This window comes from Coregonus clupeaformis, chromosome 13 (genome assembly GCF_020615455.1).
Source record: "Coregonus clupeaformis isolate EN_2021a chromosome 13, ASM2061545v1, whole genome shotgun sequence".
Lineage (NCBI taxonomy): Eukaryota > Metazoa > Chordata > Actinopteri > Salmoniformes > Salmonidae > Coregonus > Coregonus clupeaformis.
Window position 1 is genome coordinate 21,508,863 of NC_059204.1, and position 15,831 is coordinate 21,524,693.

At 44.2% G+C, this 15,831-nt stretch overlaps 1 protein-coding gene across 5 annotated transcripts in view; it reads right to left on the bottom strand.

Moving 5' to 3' along the window:
* The window catches only part of LOC121579445 (active breakpoint cluster region-related protein), a 242,135-nt gene that overhangs the window by 174,770 nt on the left and 51,534 nt on the right, over window positions 1–15,831 (bottom strand). Inside the window, exon 2 of one of the 5 annotated variants that reach the window (XM_045224289.1) lies at window positions 12,003–12,080. The exons of the other annotated variants lie outside the window; for them this stretch is intronic. Within the exon in view, the coding sequence (XP_045080224.1) occupies window positions 12,003–12,051 (49 nt within the window). The 5' untranslated portion in view covers window positions 12,052–12,080. The remainder of the gene's footprint in view (window positions 1–12,002; window positions 12,081–15,831) is intronic. 5 annotated transcript variants of the gene reach the window in all.

Below are 15,831 nucleotides of genomic sequence, written 5' to 3' on the forward strand. Positions count from 1 at the left end.
ATTAAACTCTGTAACTGTTTTAAAATCACCATTGGCCTCATGTTGAAATCCCTGAGCGGTTTCCTTCCTCTCCGGCAACTGAGTTAGGAAGGACGCATGTATCTTTGCAATGACTGGGTGTATTGATACACCGTCCAAAGTGTAATTAAGAACTGCACCATGCTCAATGTCTGCTTTATGTTTTTCATTTTACAAATCTACCAATAGGTGCCCTTCTTTACAAACCATTGGAAAACCTCCCTGGTCTTTGAGGTTGAATCTGTGCTTAAAATTCACTTCTCAACTGAGGGACCTTACAGATATTTGTATGTGTGGTGTACAGAGATGGGGTAGTCATTTAAAAGTCATGTTAAACACAATTATTGCACACAGAGTAGGTCCATGCAAATTATTATGTGACTTAAGCAAACTTAAACTTATTTAGGCTTGCCATAACAAAAGGGTTGAACACTTATTGACTCAAGACATTTCAGCTTTTCATTCATTTGTAAACATAATTCCACTTTGATATTATGGGGTTTTGTGTGTAGATCAGTGACACAGAATCTCAATATAATGGATTTAAAATTCGGGCTTTAACAACAAAATGTGGAAAAAGTTAAGGGGTGTGAATACTTTCTGAAGCCAATGTGTGTGTGTGTGTGTATATATATATATATATATATATATATATATATAGTTGAAGTCGAAAGTTTACATACACCTTAGACAAATACATTTAAACTCAGTTTTTCACAATTCCTGACATTTAATCCTAGTAAAAATTATCTGTCTTAGGTCAGTTAGGATCACCATTTTATTTTAAGAATGTGAAATGTCAGAATAATAGTCGAGAGAATGATTTATTTCAGCTTTTATTTCTTTCATCACATTCCCAGTGGGTCAGAAGTTTACATACACTCAATTAGTATTTGGTAGCATTGCCTTTAAATTGTTTAACTTGGGTCAAACGTGTCGGGTAGCCTTCCACAAGCTTCCCACAATAAGTTGGGTGAATTTTGGCCCATTCCTCCTGACAGAGCTGGGGTAACTGAGTCAGGTTTGTAGGCCTCCTTGCTCGCACAACACGCTTTTTCAGTTCTGCCCACAAATTTTCTATAGGATTGAGGTCAGGGCATTGTGATGGCCACTCCAATACCTTGACTTTGTTGTCCTTTGGAAGTATGCTTGGGGTCATTGTCCATTTGGAAGACCAATTTGCGACCAAGCTTTAACTTCCTGACTGATGTCTTGAGATGTTGCTTAAATATATCCACATCATTTTCCTTCCTCATGATGCCATCTATTTTGTGAAGTGCACCAGTCCCTCCTGCAGCAAAGCCCACAGCATGATGCTGCCACCCCCGTGCTTCACGGTTGGGATGGTGTTCTTCGGCTTGCAAGCCACCCCCTTTTTCCTCCAAACATAACAATCGTCATTATGGCCAAACAGTTCTATTTTTGTTTAATCAGACCAGAGGATATTTCTCCAAAAAGTACAATCTTTGTCCCCATGTGTAGTTGCAAGCCGTAGTCTGGCTTTTTTATGGCGGTTTTGGAGCAGTGGCTTTTTCCTTGCTGAGCGGCCTTTCAGGTTATGTCGATATAGGACTTGTTTTACTGTGGATATTGATACTTTTGTACCCGTTTCCTCCAGCATCTTCACAGGGGCCTTTGCTGCTGTTCTGGGATTGATCTGCACTTTTCGCACCAAAGTACGTTCATCTCTAGGAGACAGAACACATCTCCTTTCTGAGCGGTATGACGGCTGCGTGGTCCCATGGTGTTTATACTTGCGTACTATTGTTTGTACAGATGAACGTGGTCCCAAGGATGAACCAGACTTGTGGAGGTCTACAATTGTTTTTCTGAGGTCTTGGCTGATTTCTTTTGATTTTCCCATGATGTCAAGAAAAGAGACACTGAGTTTGAAGGTAGGCCTTGAAATACATCCACAGGTACACCTCCAATTGACTCAAATTATGTCAATTAGCCTATCAGAAGCTTCTAAAGCCAATTTTCCAAGCTGTTTAAAAAGGCACAGTCAACTTAGCGTACGTAAACTTCTGACCCATTGGAATTGTGATACAGTGAATTATAAGTGAAATAATCTGTCTGTAAACAATTGTTGGAAAAATTACTTAGGACATCTACTTTGTGCATGACACAACAGACTTGCCAAAACTATATTTTGTTAACAAGAAATTTGTGGAGTGGTGGAAAAACGAGTTTTAATGACTCAACCTAAGTATATGTAAACTTCCGACTTCAACTGTATATATATTTTTTGCCATTGGGCAGAGAGAAAAATGTGCCGTTTTATAGCGAATCTCATGCCATTTTCACATGAGGCTGAGGGAAAATGTTGCAGTTTCCTGTAATACAAAAAAATATATATATCATGGCTTATGACATGTTCATATGCGGGAGTGTGTGCTACGCCAGTGGGGTTAAGATGAGATTGTGAGCACAGTGGTACTGTAGTAAGGGTTCACACAAGATCAAATGAGTGGTCTAGAATGTAAACTATAATGACACAAGTATTCAAATTGCTTGACAAATGATCTAAATTGTTTTTCGAAGAGGGCTGAAAACACTTGTAGTATATGTTGGTGAAATATGCATCTGTGGGCTTGACAGCAACATAATAAAGACAGACACACACACAAACGCATGGTCCAACCCCTCACACAAACGCATGGTCCAACCCCTCACACAAACGCATGGTCCAACCCCTCACACAAAGCGATTGACAACCTCAGAACGCCGTGTTGAAAGGAGAAGAGAGGGGGGAAAGGTGCAGAGTTTTATGAAAGCGAGGAAACAGAGGAATTGACAGAAGCAAGAGCAGGTCTCATCATCAAATGCGGCTGTTCAGCCGTATGCCTGTAGAGAAAAACATAAGGACCCTTTCTCTCTCAAATGCCACATGCGTACATCAACCACCACTACCGTTACCATGACACCCAGTGCCGTACATGCTAATTAGCTGGCCACCCCAGGACACTGGCGAGCTAGGTAGTCTACTTAAGCAATAACGCCTGAGAACCCGGGAATTATTGTGTGACAACTCCCGACAAGGGAATTATTATCACACGATAATTCCCGGTTTCAAGGGCATTATTGCTTTTATAAAACTGTTGCCATGATTCTTTATAAAAATACAAATTAAATTTTTGCACGAAAAAAATATTTTAATAAGTACATTTGTTTTTGCATTCTGAAGTTGCTACCCAAGCGTGCTAGTCATTAGTTATTTTCTCATATTTTGACCCAGTCGTTAATTCTAATAATTCTATTCATTCGATGTTGCCATGCTAAATAAATCATTGCCATGTAGCTAGCTAGCAGAGATTCCAAGATGGCGTAGGAGTGTCCTCGTGTAAATAGCATGTTTTTTTTTTGGGGTCTTTTTTTCGTATATATGTATATTTCTCTCTCACTTCCCATCCTTTAACCAAATATACTTTCCTGCAACCCGCCTCAACCAATGTGGAACGGATTCTATTATTTCTTTATTTTTTATCAAAAACCTCAGGCTGAAACTAGCCAGCTAACTAGCTACTTGCTATTAGCCACCGTTAGCGGTCTTCACCACTGTCCGTGGCCTGCACTACCTACCAGCCAGCTCTAGCCTGGACAATTATCGGTCTGCACAGCGTGCTATCGACCCAGAGCATATCGGATTTTCTGCCGGAATCACTGAATCACTGGACCTTAACACCGGATCATCGCAACTAGCTAGCTGCAACAGAATGGCTGTTGTTGGCTAATTCACCACTGTCCCGATGCACCAGTTAGCCTTGAGCTAGCCTCGAGCCAGGCCCATCTCCCGGCTATCTACCTCTCTGTCAACCGGATGGGACCTCCTAGTGTCGACACGGCGCCCCGCCGATCCATCACAACTGGTCTGCCGACGTAATCGTCTGATGTGGTTTCAACAAGCTTCCTGTTGCGACGACCACCAAGATCCATCTGCTAGCCCCGGCCCGCTAGCACGCGCAATCAACAGCCGTGCCTCCTGCTCGCCTGTGCTGTAGCAGCCTACAAACTGCTCCCGGACTTAGCTATTGCTGTTCACTGGACCTTATGATCACTCAGCTACACAGCTGATGCCTGCTGAACTGTTCCTTTACACGGAACCCTATCCTGTTTATCTGTTTAGCCTCAGCCCAAACTTTCGTCGCCATTACCAGTTGTTGTCTTAGCCCTCTCGAATAACACCTGTGATTGCGTTATGCCTCTCTCCCATGTAAAAATGCCTAGCCTATTGCTGTTTGGGCTAGTTCTTATTGTACTATTTCACTGTAGAACCTCCAGTCCCGCTCAACCAGCCTCAGAGAGCTCCTTTGTCCCACCCCCCATACACACGGGAACGGCTCAATCGGTACCTCCAGTGATGCTACCTCTCATCGTTACCCAATGCTTAGGTGTAGCTCCACTGTACTCATATCCTTCCATATCCTTGTCTGTACATAATGCCCTGAATCTATTCTACAACGTCCGGAAATCTGCCCCTTTTATTCTCTGTACCCAACGCACTAGAAGACCAGTTCCTAAAGCCTTTAGCCGTATCCTTATTCTATTCCTCCTCTGCTCCTCTGGTGATGTAGAAGTTAACCCAGGCCCTGTAGTCCCCAGTATCACTCCTACTCCCCAGGCGCTATCATTTGTTGACTTCTGTAACCGTAAAAGCCTTGGATTCTTGCATGTCAACATCAGAAGCATCATCCCCAAGTTTGAGTTATAACACTGTGTTAGCACACTCTGCCAACCCTGATGTTCTAGCAGTGTCTGAATCCTGGCTTAGGAAGGCCACCAAAAATTCAGAAATGTCCATCCCCAACTACAACATTTTCCATCTAGATAGAACTACCAAAGGGGCGGAGTTGCAATCTACTGTAGAGATAGCCTGCAGAGCTCTAACATGCTATCCAGGTCTGTGCCCAAACAGTTTGAGCTTCTACTTCTAAAAATCCACCTTTCCAGAAATAAGTCTCTCACTGTTGCTACAGACCCCCCTCAGCCCCCAGCTGTGCCCTGGACACCATATGTGAATTGCTTGCCCCCCATCTATCCTCAGAGTTCGTACAACTTGGTGACCTAAACTGGGATATGCTTAACACCCCGGCCGTGCTACAATCTAAACTAGATGCCCTCAATCTCACACAAATGATCAAGGAACCTACCAGGTACAACCCTAAATCCGTAAACATGGGCACCCTCATAGATATCATCCTGACTAATTTACCCTCTAAATACAACTCCGCTGTCTTCAACCAGGATCTCAGCGATCACTGCCTCATTGCCTGCGTCCGTAATGGGTCCACGGTCAAACGACCACCCCTCATCACTGTCAAACGCTCCCAAAAAACACTTTAGTGAGCAGGCCTTTCTAGTTGACCTGGCCCAGGTATCCTGGATGGATATTGACCTCATTCCGTCAGTAGAGGATGCCTGGATGTTATTCAAAAGTGCTTTCCTCTCCATCTTAAATAAGCATGCCCCACTGCATTAGCATCGAACAGCCCCCGCGATTTGCAACTTTTCAGAGAAGTCAGGAACCAATATACACAATCAGTTAGGAAAGCAAAGGCTAGCTTTTTAAAACAGAAAGTTGCATCCTGTAGCACTAACTCCAAAAGGTTTTGGAGAATAAGAGCACCTCCTCCCAGCTACCCACTGCACTGAGGCTAGGAAACACTGTCACCACCGATAAATGCTACGGCTGGCCATGCTTTCCACCTGGCTACCCCTACCCCGGCCACCAGCTCTACAACTTGCCCATGCCCCCCCCCCCCGCCCCCGCTTCTCTTTCACCAAATTCAGATAGCTGATGTCCTGAAAGAGATGCAAAATCTGGACCCCTACAAATCTGCTAGGCTAGACAATCTGGACCCTTTCTTTCTAAAATTAGCTATTGTCGCAACCCCTATTACTAGTCTGTTCAACCTCTCTTTTGTATCGTCTGAGATCCCCAGAGTTTGGAAAGCTGCCGCGGTCATCCCCCTCTTCAAAGGGGGTGACACTCTAGATCCAAACTGTTACAGACCTATATCCATCCTGCCCTGCCTTTCGAAAGTTTTTGAAAGCCAAGTTAACAAACAGATCACCGACCATTTCGAATCCCACCGTACCTTCTCCGCTATGCAATCTGGTTTCCGAGCTGGTCATGGGTGCACCTCAGCCACGCTCAAGGTCCTAAACGACATTATAACCGCGATCGATAAAAGACAGTACTGTGCAGCAGTCTTCATCGACCTGGCCAAGGCTTTTGACTCTGTCAATCACCGCATTCTTATTGGCAGACTAAATAGCCTTGGTTTCTCAAATGACTGCCTCGCCTGGTTCACCAACTACTTCTCAGATAGAGTTCAATGTGTCAAATCGGAGGGCCTGTTGTCTGGACCTCTGGCAGTCTATGGGGGTGCCACAGGGTTCAATTCTCGGGCCAACTCTATTCTCTGTGTAGATCAATGATGTCGCTCTTGCTGATGGTGACCCAGATCCACCTCTACGCAGACGACACCATTTTGTATACATCTGGCCCTTCATTGGACACTGTGTTAACAAACCCTCAAACGAGCTTCAATGCCATACAACACTCCTTCCGTGGTCTCCAACTGCTCTTAAACACTAGTAAAACTAAATGAATGCTCTTCAATCGAACGCTTCTTGCAACCGCCCGCCTGACTAGAATCACTACTCTCGGCGGGTCTGACTCAGAATATGTGGACAACTACAAATACCTAGGTGTCTGGTTAGACCGTAAACTCTCCTTCCAGACTCACATTAAGTATTTCCAATCCAAAGTTAAATCTAGAATCGGCTTCCTATTTCGCAGCAAAGCCTCCTTCACTCATGCTGCCAAACATGCCCTCGTAAAACTGACTATCCTACCGATCCTTGACATCGGCGATGTCATTTACAAAATAGCCTCCAACACTCTACTCAGCAAATTGGATGTAGTCTATTACAGTGCCATCCGTTTTGTCACCAAAGCCCCATATACTACCCACCATTGTGACCTGTACTCTCTCGTTGGCTGGCCCTCACTACATATTCGTTGCCAAACCCACTGGCTCCAGGTCATCTATAAATCTCTTCTAGGCAAATCCCTGCCTTATCTTAGCTCATTGGTCACCATAGCAACACCCACCCGTAGTATGCGTTCCAGCAGGTATCTCTCACTGGTCATCCCCAACACCTCCTTTGGCCGCCATTCCATCCAGTTCTCTGCTGCCGATGACTGGAACGAACTGCAAAAATCTCTGAAGCTGGAGACACTTATCTCCCTCACTATCTTGAACTGCAAAAATCTCTGAAGCTGGAGACACTTATCTCCCTCACTATCTTTAAACATCAGTTGTCAGAGCAGCTTACCGATCACTGCACCTGTACACAGCCCATCTGTAATTAGCCCACCCAACTACCTCATCCCCATATTGTTATTTACATTGTTATTTATTTTGCTAATTTGCACCCCAGTATCTCTATTTGCACATCATCTTCTGCACATCTATCACTCCAGTGTTAATACTAAATTGTAATTATTTTGCACTATGGCCTATTTATTGCCTTACCTCCATAACTTACTACATTTGCACACACTGTATATAGATTTCTATTGTGTTATTAACTGTACGTTTTGTTTATTCCATATGTAACTCTGTGTTGTTGTTTTTATCGCACTGCTTTGCTTTATCTTGGCCAGGTCACATTTGTAAATGAGAACTTGTTCTCAACTGACTTACCTGGTTAAATAAAAGGTGGAAAAAACATGTACAGTGGGGAGAACAAGTATTTGATACACTGCCGATTTAGCAGGTATTCCTACTTACAAAGCATGTAGAGGTCTGTAATTTTTATCATAGGTACACTTCAACTGTGAGAGATGGAATCTAAAACAAAAATCCAGAAAATCACATTGTATGATTTTTAAGTAATTAATTTGCATTTTATTGCATGACATAAGTATTTGATACAGAAAAGCAGAACTTAATATTTGGTACAGAAACCTTTGTTTGCAATTACAGAGATCATACGTTTCCTGTAGGTCTTGACCAGGTTTGCACACACTGCAGCAGGGACTTTGGCTCACTCCTCCATACAGACCTTCTCCAGATCCTTCAGGTTTCGGGGCTGTCGCTGGGCAATACAGACTTTCAGCTCCCTCCAAAGATTTTCTATTGGGTTCAGGTCTGGAGACTGGCTAGGCCACTCCAGGACCTTGAGATGCTTCTTACGGAGCCACTCCTTAGTTGCCCTGGCTGTGTGTTTCGGGTCGTTATCATGCTGGAAGACCCAGCCACGACCCATCTTCAATGCTCTTACTGAGGGAAGGAGGTTGTTGGCCAAGATCTCGCGATACATGGCCCCATCCATCCTCCCCTCAATACGGTGCAGTCGTCCTGTCCCCTTTGCAGAAAAGCATCCCCAAAGAATGATGTTTCCACCTCCATGCTTCACGGTTGGGATGGTGTTCTTGGGGTTGTACTCATCCTTCTTCTTCCTCCAAACACGGCGAGTGGAGTTTAGACCAAAAAGCTATTTTTGTCTCATCAGACCACATGACCTTCTCCCATTCCTCCTCTGGATCATCCAGATGGTCATTGGCAAACTTCAGACGGGCCTGGACATGCGCTGGCTTGAGCAGGGGGACCTTGCGTGCGCTGCAGGATTTTAATCCATGACGGCGTAGTGTGTTACTAATGGTTTTCTTTGAGACCGTGGTCCCAGCTCTCTTCAGGTCATTGACCAGGTCCTGCCGTGTAGTTCTGGGCTGATCCCTCACCTTCCTCATGATCATTGATGCCCCACGAGGTGAGATCTTGCATGGAGCCCCAGACCGAGGGTGATTGACCGTCATCTTGAACTTCTTCCATTTTCTAATAATTGCGCCAAAAGTTGTTGCCTTCTCACCAAGCTGCTTGCCTATTGTCCTGTAGCCCATCCCAGCCTTGTGCAGGTCTACAATTCTATCCCTGATGTCCTTACACAGCTCTCTGGTCTTGGCTATTGTGGAGAGGTTGGAGTCTGTTTGATTGAGTGTGTGGACAGGTGTCTTTTATACAGGTAACGAGTTCAAACAGGTGCAGTTAATACAGGTAATGAGTGGAGAACAGGAGGGCTTCTTAAAGAAAAACTAACAGGTCTGTGAGAGCCGGAATTCTTACTGGTTGGTAGGTGATCAAATACTTATGACATGCAATAAAATGCAAATCAATTACTTAAAAATCATACAATGTGATTTTCTGGATTTTTGTTTTAGATTCCGTCTCTCACAGTTGAAGTGTACATATGATAAAAATTACAGACCTCTACATGCTTTGTAAGTAGGAATACCTGCAAAATCGGCAGTGTATCAAATACTTGTTCTCCCCACTGTATATAAAAAATAAAAAAAATCAATGACACAAAAACCTCAATAAATAATGATTTAATAAATATCCAATAGGCCTAAATAGGTATCAACTGTTATTGTTGGCAAATTCGAGCTAACCAAGCTAGTTGGTGATGTTAATAGTGACGTTTCCGTTGATGGCATACGAGTGGAAGAACTGTCCATGGTCCTGCCGTTGGTTGGTGACAGCCAGTGCTTGCCTCTTCTTTGCTGACACGGGAGAGATCGCATTTGTAAAATGATACATTGTTGCACAGGTTGTAGAGGTAGACGGGTAGGTTTATACAACCCTTAACTTTTGCAAATCAAATAGTAGCATGGGAAAATTGTGTGTCGACCGCCTTTTTCCCAAGGGAGATGAAGTTGATGATTTTCCCGCCTGGGCTGCGGGGGACAGTGGAATTATGACATTAACACATCATGGTATTTTGCGGGAGTTGTTGTCCCACATATCAACCAATCAGCAACCAGGATCCAAACAACCAGTTTTAATCTGTGATAACATGTATCAGGGTCGCAAAGATTAAAAAACGCACACCCGCGTCCCAGCACGTGGTAACATCCTCTGGCCCTACACAGGTAGAGGGTTATATATCACTGCCTACTTCATGTCAACACACACCCATGTACAGTACAGATCAATACAGTACACTGGTGTGTGTCTCTCTCTATAGCAATGTTGTGTAACATCACATCCCCCTGAATAAGCCCCTTGTATAAGAGATGACAGGACAGACCCTGACAGAGCCACTGCACAAGGCTTTTACTGTCCTCTCTACTGTAAGCCCTGAGACTGGGATGTGTGTGTGTGTATATACAGTGGGGGAAAAAAGTATTTAGTCAGCCACCAATTGTGCAAGTTCTCCCACTTAAAAAGATGAGAGGCCTGTAATTTTCATCATAGGTACACGTCAACTATGACAGACAAATTGAGAAGAAAAAAAATCCAAAAAATCACATTGTAGGATTTTTTATGAATTTATTTGAAAATTATGGTGGAAAATAAGTATTTGGTCACCTACAAACAAGCAAGATTTCTGGCTCTCACAGACCTGTAACTTCTTCTTTAAGAGGCTCCTCTGTCCTCCACTCGTTACCTGTATTAATGGCACCTGTTTGAACTTGTTATCAGTATAAAAGACACCTGTCCACAACCTCAAACAGTCACACTCCAAACTCCACTATGGCCAAGACCAAAGAGCTGTCAAAGGACACCAGAAACAAAATTGTAGACCTGCACCAGGCTGGGAAGACTGAATCTACAATAGGTAAGCAGCTTGGTTTGAAGAAATCAACTGTGGGAGCAATTATTAGGAAATGGAAGACATACAAGACCACTGATAATCTCCCTTGATCTGGGGCTCCACGCAAGATCTCACCCCGTGGGGTCAAAATGATCACAAGAACGGTGAGCAAAAATCCCAGAACCACACGGGGGGACCTAGTGAATGACCTGCAGAGAGCTGGGACCAAAGTAACAAAGCCTACCATCAGTAACACACTACGCCGCCAGGGACTCAAATCCTGCAGTGCCAGACGTGTCCCCCTGCTTAAGCCAGTACATGTCCAAGCCCGTCTGAAGTTTGCTAGAGTGCATTTGGATGATCCAGAACAGGATTGGGAGAATGTCATATGGTCAGATGAAACCAAAATAGAACTTTTTGGTAAAAACTCAACTCGTCGTGTTTGGAGGACAAAGAATGCTGAGTTGCATCCAAAGAACACCATACCTACTGTGAAGCATGGGGGTGGAAACATCATGCTTTGGGGCTGTTTTTCTGCAAAGGGACCAGGACGACTGATCCGTGTAAAGGAAAGAATGAATGGGGCCATGTATCGTGAGATTTTGAGTGAAAACCTCCTTCCATCAGCAAGGGCATTGAAGATGAAACGTGGCTGGGTCTTTCAGAATGACAATGATCCCAAACACACCGCCCGGGCAATGAAGGAATGGCTTCGTAAGAAGCATTTCAAGGTCCTGGAGTGGCCTAGCCAGTCTCCAGATCTCAACCCCATAGAAAATCTTTGGAGGGAGTTGAAAGTCCGTGTTGCCCAGCGACAGCCCCAAAACATCACTGCTCTAGAGGAGATCTGCATGGAGGAATGGGCCAAAATACCAGCAACAGTGTGTGAAAACCTTGTGAAGACTTACAGAAAACGTTTGACCTGTGTCATTGCCAACAAAGGGTATATAACAAAGTATTGAGAAACTTTTGTTATTGACCAAATACTTATTTTACACCATAATTTGCAAATAAATTCATTAAAAATCCTACAATGTGATTTTCTGGATTTTTTTTCTCAATTTGTCTGTCATAGTTGACGTGTACCTATGATGAAAATTACAGGCCTCTCTCATCTTTTTAAGTGGGAGAACTTGCACAATTGGTGGCTGACTAAATACTTTTTTTCCCCCACTGTATATATAGAGAGAGAGACAGTGTGAAGAGAGATAAAGAGAAACAGAGAGGGAGGGAGGAAGGGAGACAGAGAGAGGATAAAAGAGAGAGAGAGGGAGGGAGACGGAGAGAGAGGGTAAAGAGGGAGAGAATGTAAAGAAAGAGAAGGAAGGAGATGGAGAGAGTGTGGGTGTATGTGGGGTGTTATGTAATGCTCTTACCGAGGAGCCCTTCCTTCCAGCCACCACATCCACATACAGTATTCTCCATGGAAAATAGAGTGAACTAAACTCACGTGGCTGCACATGAGGAGAGGAGGAAAAGGAGGACAGAATTTGAACACGAAAGTGAATGACCTGTGCAGGTGTGAGCTGACGTGAAAATGAGACAAAATATATCCTAAAAGAGGCTTTGGTTCTGTTAGAATGATACTGAAAGATACTGTATGGACAGTCTTCAGTCAGATAGAATGAACACTAGCTGAACAGGTGTAGAGGAACAGCACATATCCTATTTTTTTAATGTATTTTTAATATATATTTTACCCTTTACTCCCCAATTTCGGCATATCCAAATTGGTAGTTACAGTCTTGTCCCATCGCTGCAACTCCCGTACAGAATCGGGAGAGGCGAAGGTCGAGAGCCGCGCGTCCTCCGAAACACAACCCCGCCAAGCCGCACCGCTTCTTGACACACTGCTCGCTTAACCCGGAAGCCAGCAACACCAATGTGTCGGAGGAAACACCGTACACCTGGCGACGTGTCAGCGTGCATGCGCCCGGCCCGCCACAGGAGTCGCTAGAGCGCGATGGGACACGGACATCCCGGCCGGCCAAACCCTCCCCTATTCCCGGACGACGCTGGGCCAATTGTGCGTCGCCTCATGGGTCTCCCGGTAGCGGGCCGGCTGCGAACCAGGATCTGTAGTAACGCATCTTGCACTGACAGCACGTGTCCTGTATATAGCAAGACTATGAGGATATTATTGTTTGTTTCCAATCATTTCTACAGCAGTCAGAACCTGTAGCAGATGCTCTGACAGCAGCTATAAGAACACAACCATGACAATCTGACAATCAAGCTGGATGAAAATCCATCTACATGCTGGCATGACAGAACAGCAGCTCACTGATTGCTGCTTCTCTCTGTATTCAAATCAGAGAATACTGAGCGCATGCACACACGGATCCCAACTCACATTCCCAATCACACACACAGCGAATCTAATTATTCGATGAGTACTACCACCTGTCCCTCCCGCTCTCCATCTTTCCATCTTGCACCTCTCCAAATTTGACAAGCATTTCGAACGGTCTCCATGAGCTCCCCAGTACAGCATACTGATGTAAGTAAATCAGGTGGTGGGTGCAACATTAAAATGATTCCTCCACCTCTCTGACTCTCCCCAGTGTGAGCCATGTCAATCATTACTCTGCTATCGCTTCTCCCCACCAGGAGAGAGAAGTAGGTTAGATGGAAAGAGGGTAAGAGAGGGAGTGAGGGGGCAGCCATGTTTTAAAATCCAAGATTTTCTCTTCCCATATGGTCGATTCTGGTACTCATTCCTGTGTGCATTAGAGGTAATGTCTGGGACAAACAGGCTCCTGAACAGCTTCTACCCACAAGCCATAAGACCAAGGATCAATTAGATACTTGATTTTGCATTTTAAAACCATTTTGAATTATTAGGCCAAACGAAATGCATTGAATAACAAATTCACTTCATGGAACAACAGATAGTGCCCCAAAAAATAGTTATCTGATCTTGATTATTATTATATATATATTTTTTTTACATGTATTTAACCCCTTATTTTAGGCACTAAACTACAATATATTTACAAAATTATGTGGACATCCTTTCAAATTAGTGGATTCGACTATTTCAGCAAGACCCGTTGCTGACAGGTGTATAAAATCGAGCACGCAGCCATGCAATCTCCATAGACAAACATTGGCAGTAGAATGGCCTTACTGAAGAGCTCAGTGACTTTCAATGTGGCACCGTCATAGGATACCACCTTTCCAACAAGTCAGTTCGTCAAATGTATGCCCTGCTAGAACTGCCCCGGTCAACTGTAATTGCTGTTATTGTGAAGTGGAAACATCTAGGCGCAACAACGGCTCAGCCGCGAAGTGGTCAGCCACCCAAGCTCACAGAACGGGATCACATAGTGCTGAAACGCGTAGCGTGTAAAAAGTCTGTCCACGGTTGCAACACTAACTACCGAGTTACAAACTGCCTCTGGAAGCAACGTCAGCACAATAACTGTTTGTTGGGAGCTTCATTAAATGGGTTTCTATTGGCAAGCAGCCGCACACAAGCCTAAGATCACCATGCGCAATAGCAAGCGTCAGCTGGAGAGGTGTAAAGCTCGCTGCCGTTGAACTCTGGAGCAGTGTAAATGCGTTCTCTGGAGTGATGAATCACGCTTCCCCATCTGGCAGTCTGACAGAATCTGGGTTTGGCGGATGCCAGGAGAAAGCTACCTGCCCAAATGCATAGTGCCAACTGTAAAGTTTTGTGGAGGAGAAATAACGGTCTGGGGTTGTTTTTCATGGTTAGGGCTAGGCCCTTTAGTTCCAGTGAAGGGAAATATTAACGCTACAGCATACAATTACATTCTAGACAATTCTGTGCTTCCAACTTTGTGACAAGAGTTTGGGGAAGGCCCTTTCCTGTTTCAGTATGACAGTGCCTCCATGCACAAAGCGAGGTCCATCCAGAAATGGTTTGTCGAGATAGGTGTGGAAGAACTTGACTGGCCTGCACAGAGCCATGACCTCAACCCCATCCAACACCTTTGGGATGAATTGGAATGCAGACTGCAAGCCAGGCCTAATCGCCCAACATCAGTGCCCGGCCTCACTAATGCCCTTGTGGCTGATTGGAAGCAAGTCCCTGCAGCAATGTTCCAACATCTAGTGGAAAGCCTTCCCAGAAGAGTGGAGGCTGTTATAGCAGCAAAGGGGGGACCAACTACATATTAATGCCCATGATTTTGGAACGAGATGTTCGACAAGCATACTTTTATGTCCACATACTTTGGTCATGTAGTGTATCTCCATATATACTTCCATTCAATTTATAAACTGGGGGGGGGATCGTAGAGCAAAACGGAGAACACCAACGTGTTCGTGAGAGTTTTATCTTTCCACAGATGGTACATAATAGATTGTAGGCCAAACCGTACAGACGTTTTCGGGAGAATACAGATTTTCGGGATGTATCATGGTCTGACATACACCGCTCTAGCTCTGACACCTTTCACCGCAGATGCGGAAGGGCGATATCGGTGGATGCGGTGGATTGAACCGCAGCCCATTCAATAAAACATATCTCTAGCTTAAACTGACAGATTTTGATGTTAATTCGATTTCCGCAGGGCCACGGAAATTGTAGGAGAAGGGTTAATCAAATGGCTACACGGACTATTGGCATTGACCCTTTTTTTGCACTGACTCTCTTGCACTGACTATGCACACTCACTGGACTCTACCCACATACTCACACATACTTACACTGACACTTCAACACACACACACACACACACACACACACACACACACACACACTTTTACACTCTTCACATACGCAACTGCTACTCTGTTTATTATCTATCCTGACTGCCTAGTCACTTTTACCCCTACCTACATGTACATATTACCTCCACTACCTCATATCCCTGCACATTGACTCAGTACCGGTACTCCTTGTATATAGCTTCGTTATTATCTATTGTGTTACTATTTTCAATTTGCACATTCTTACTTTTTAACTCTGCATTGTTGGAAAAGGGCTCGTAAGTAAGCATTTCACGGTAAAGTCTACACCTGTTTTATTCGGCGCATGTGACAAATAAAATTTGATTTGTGGGGCTGTGCAACATTGATTTTAGTTTGGATATCACTACAAAAGGTCACGACATACAAAACATGGTGCTTGGAAGAGACACAGACTGAACAGCAATCCTCAAGTGAGAGCAGTAGAAATACCAGTCATTTGTTGGCCTTGACAAATAGTGCTTCTCTCTCTAGGTTCGGACCTTT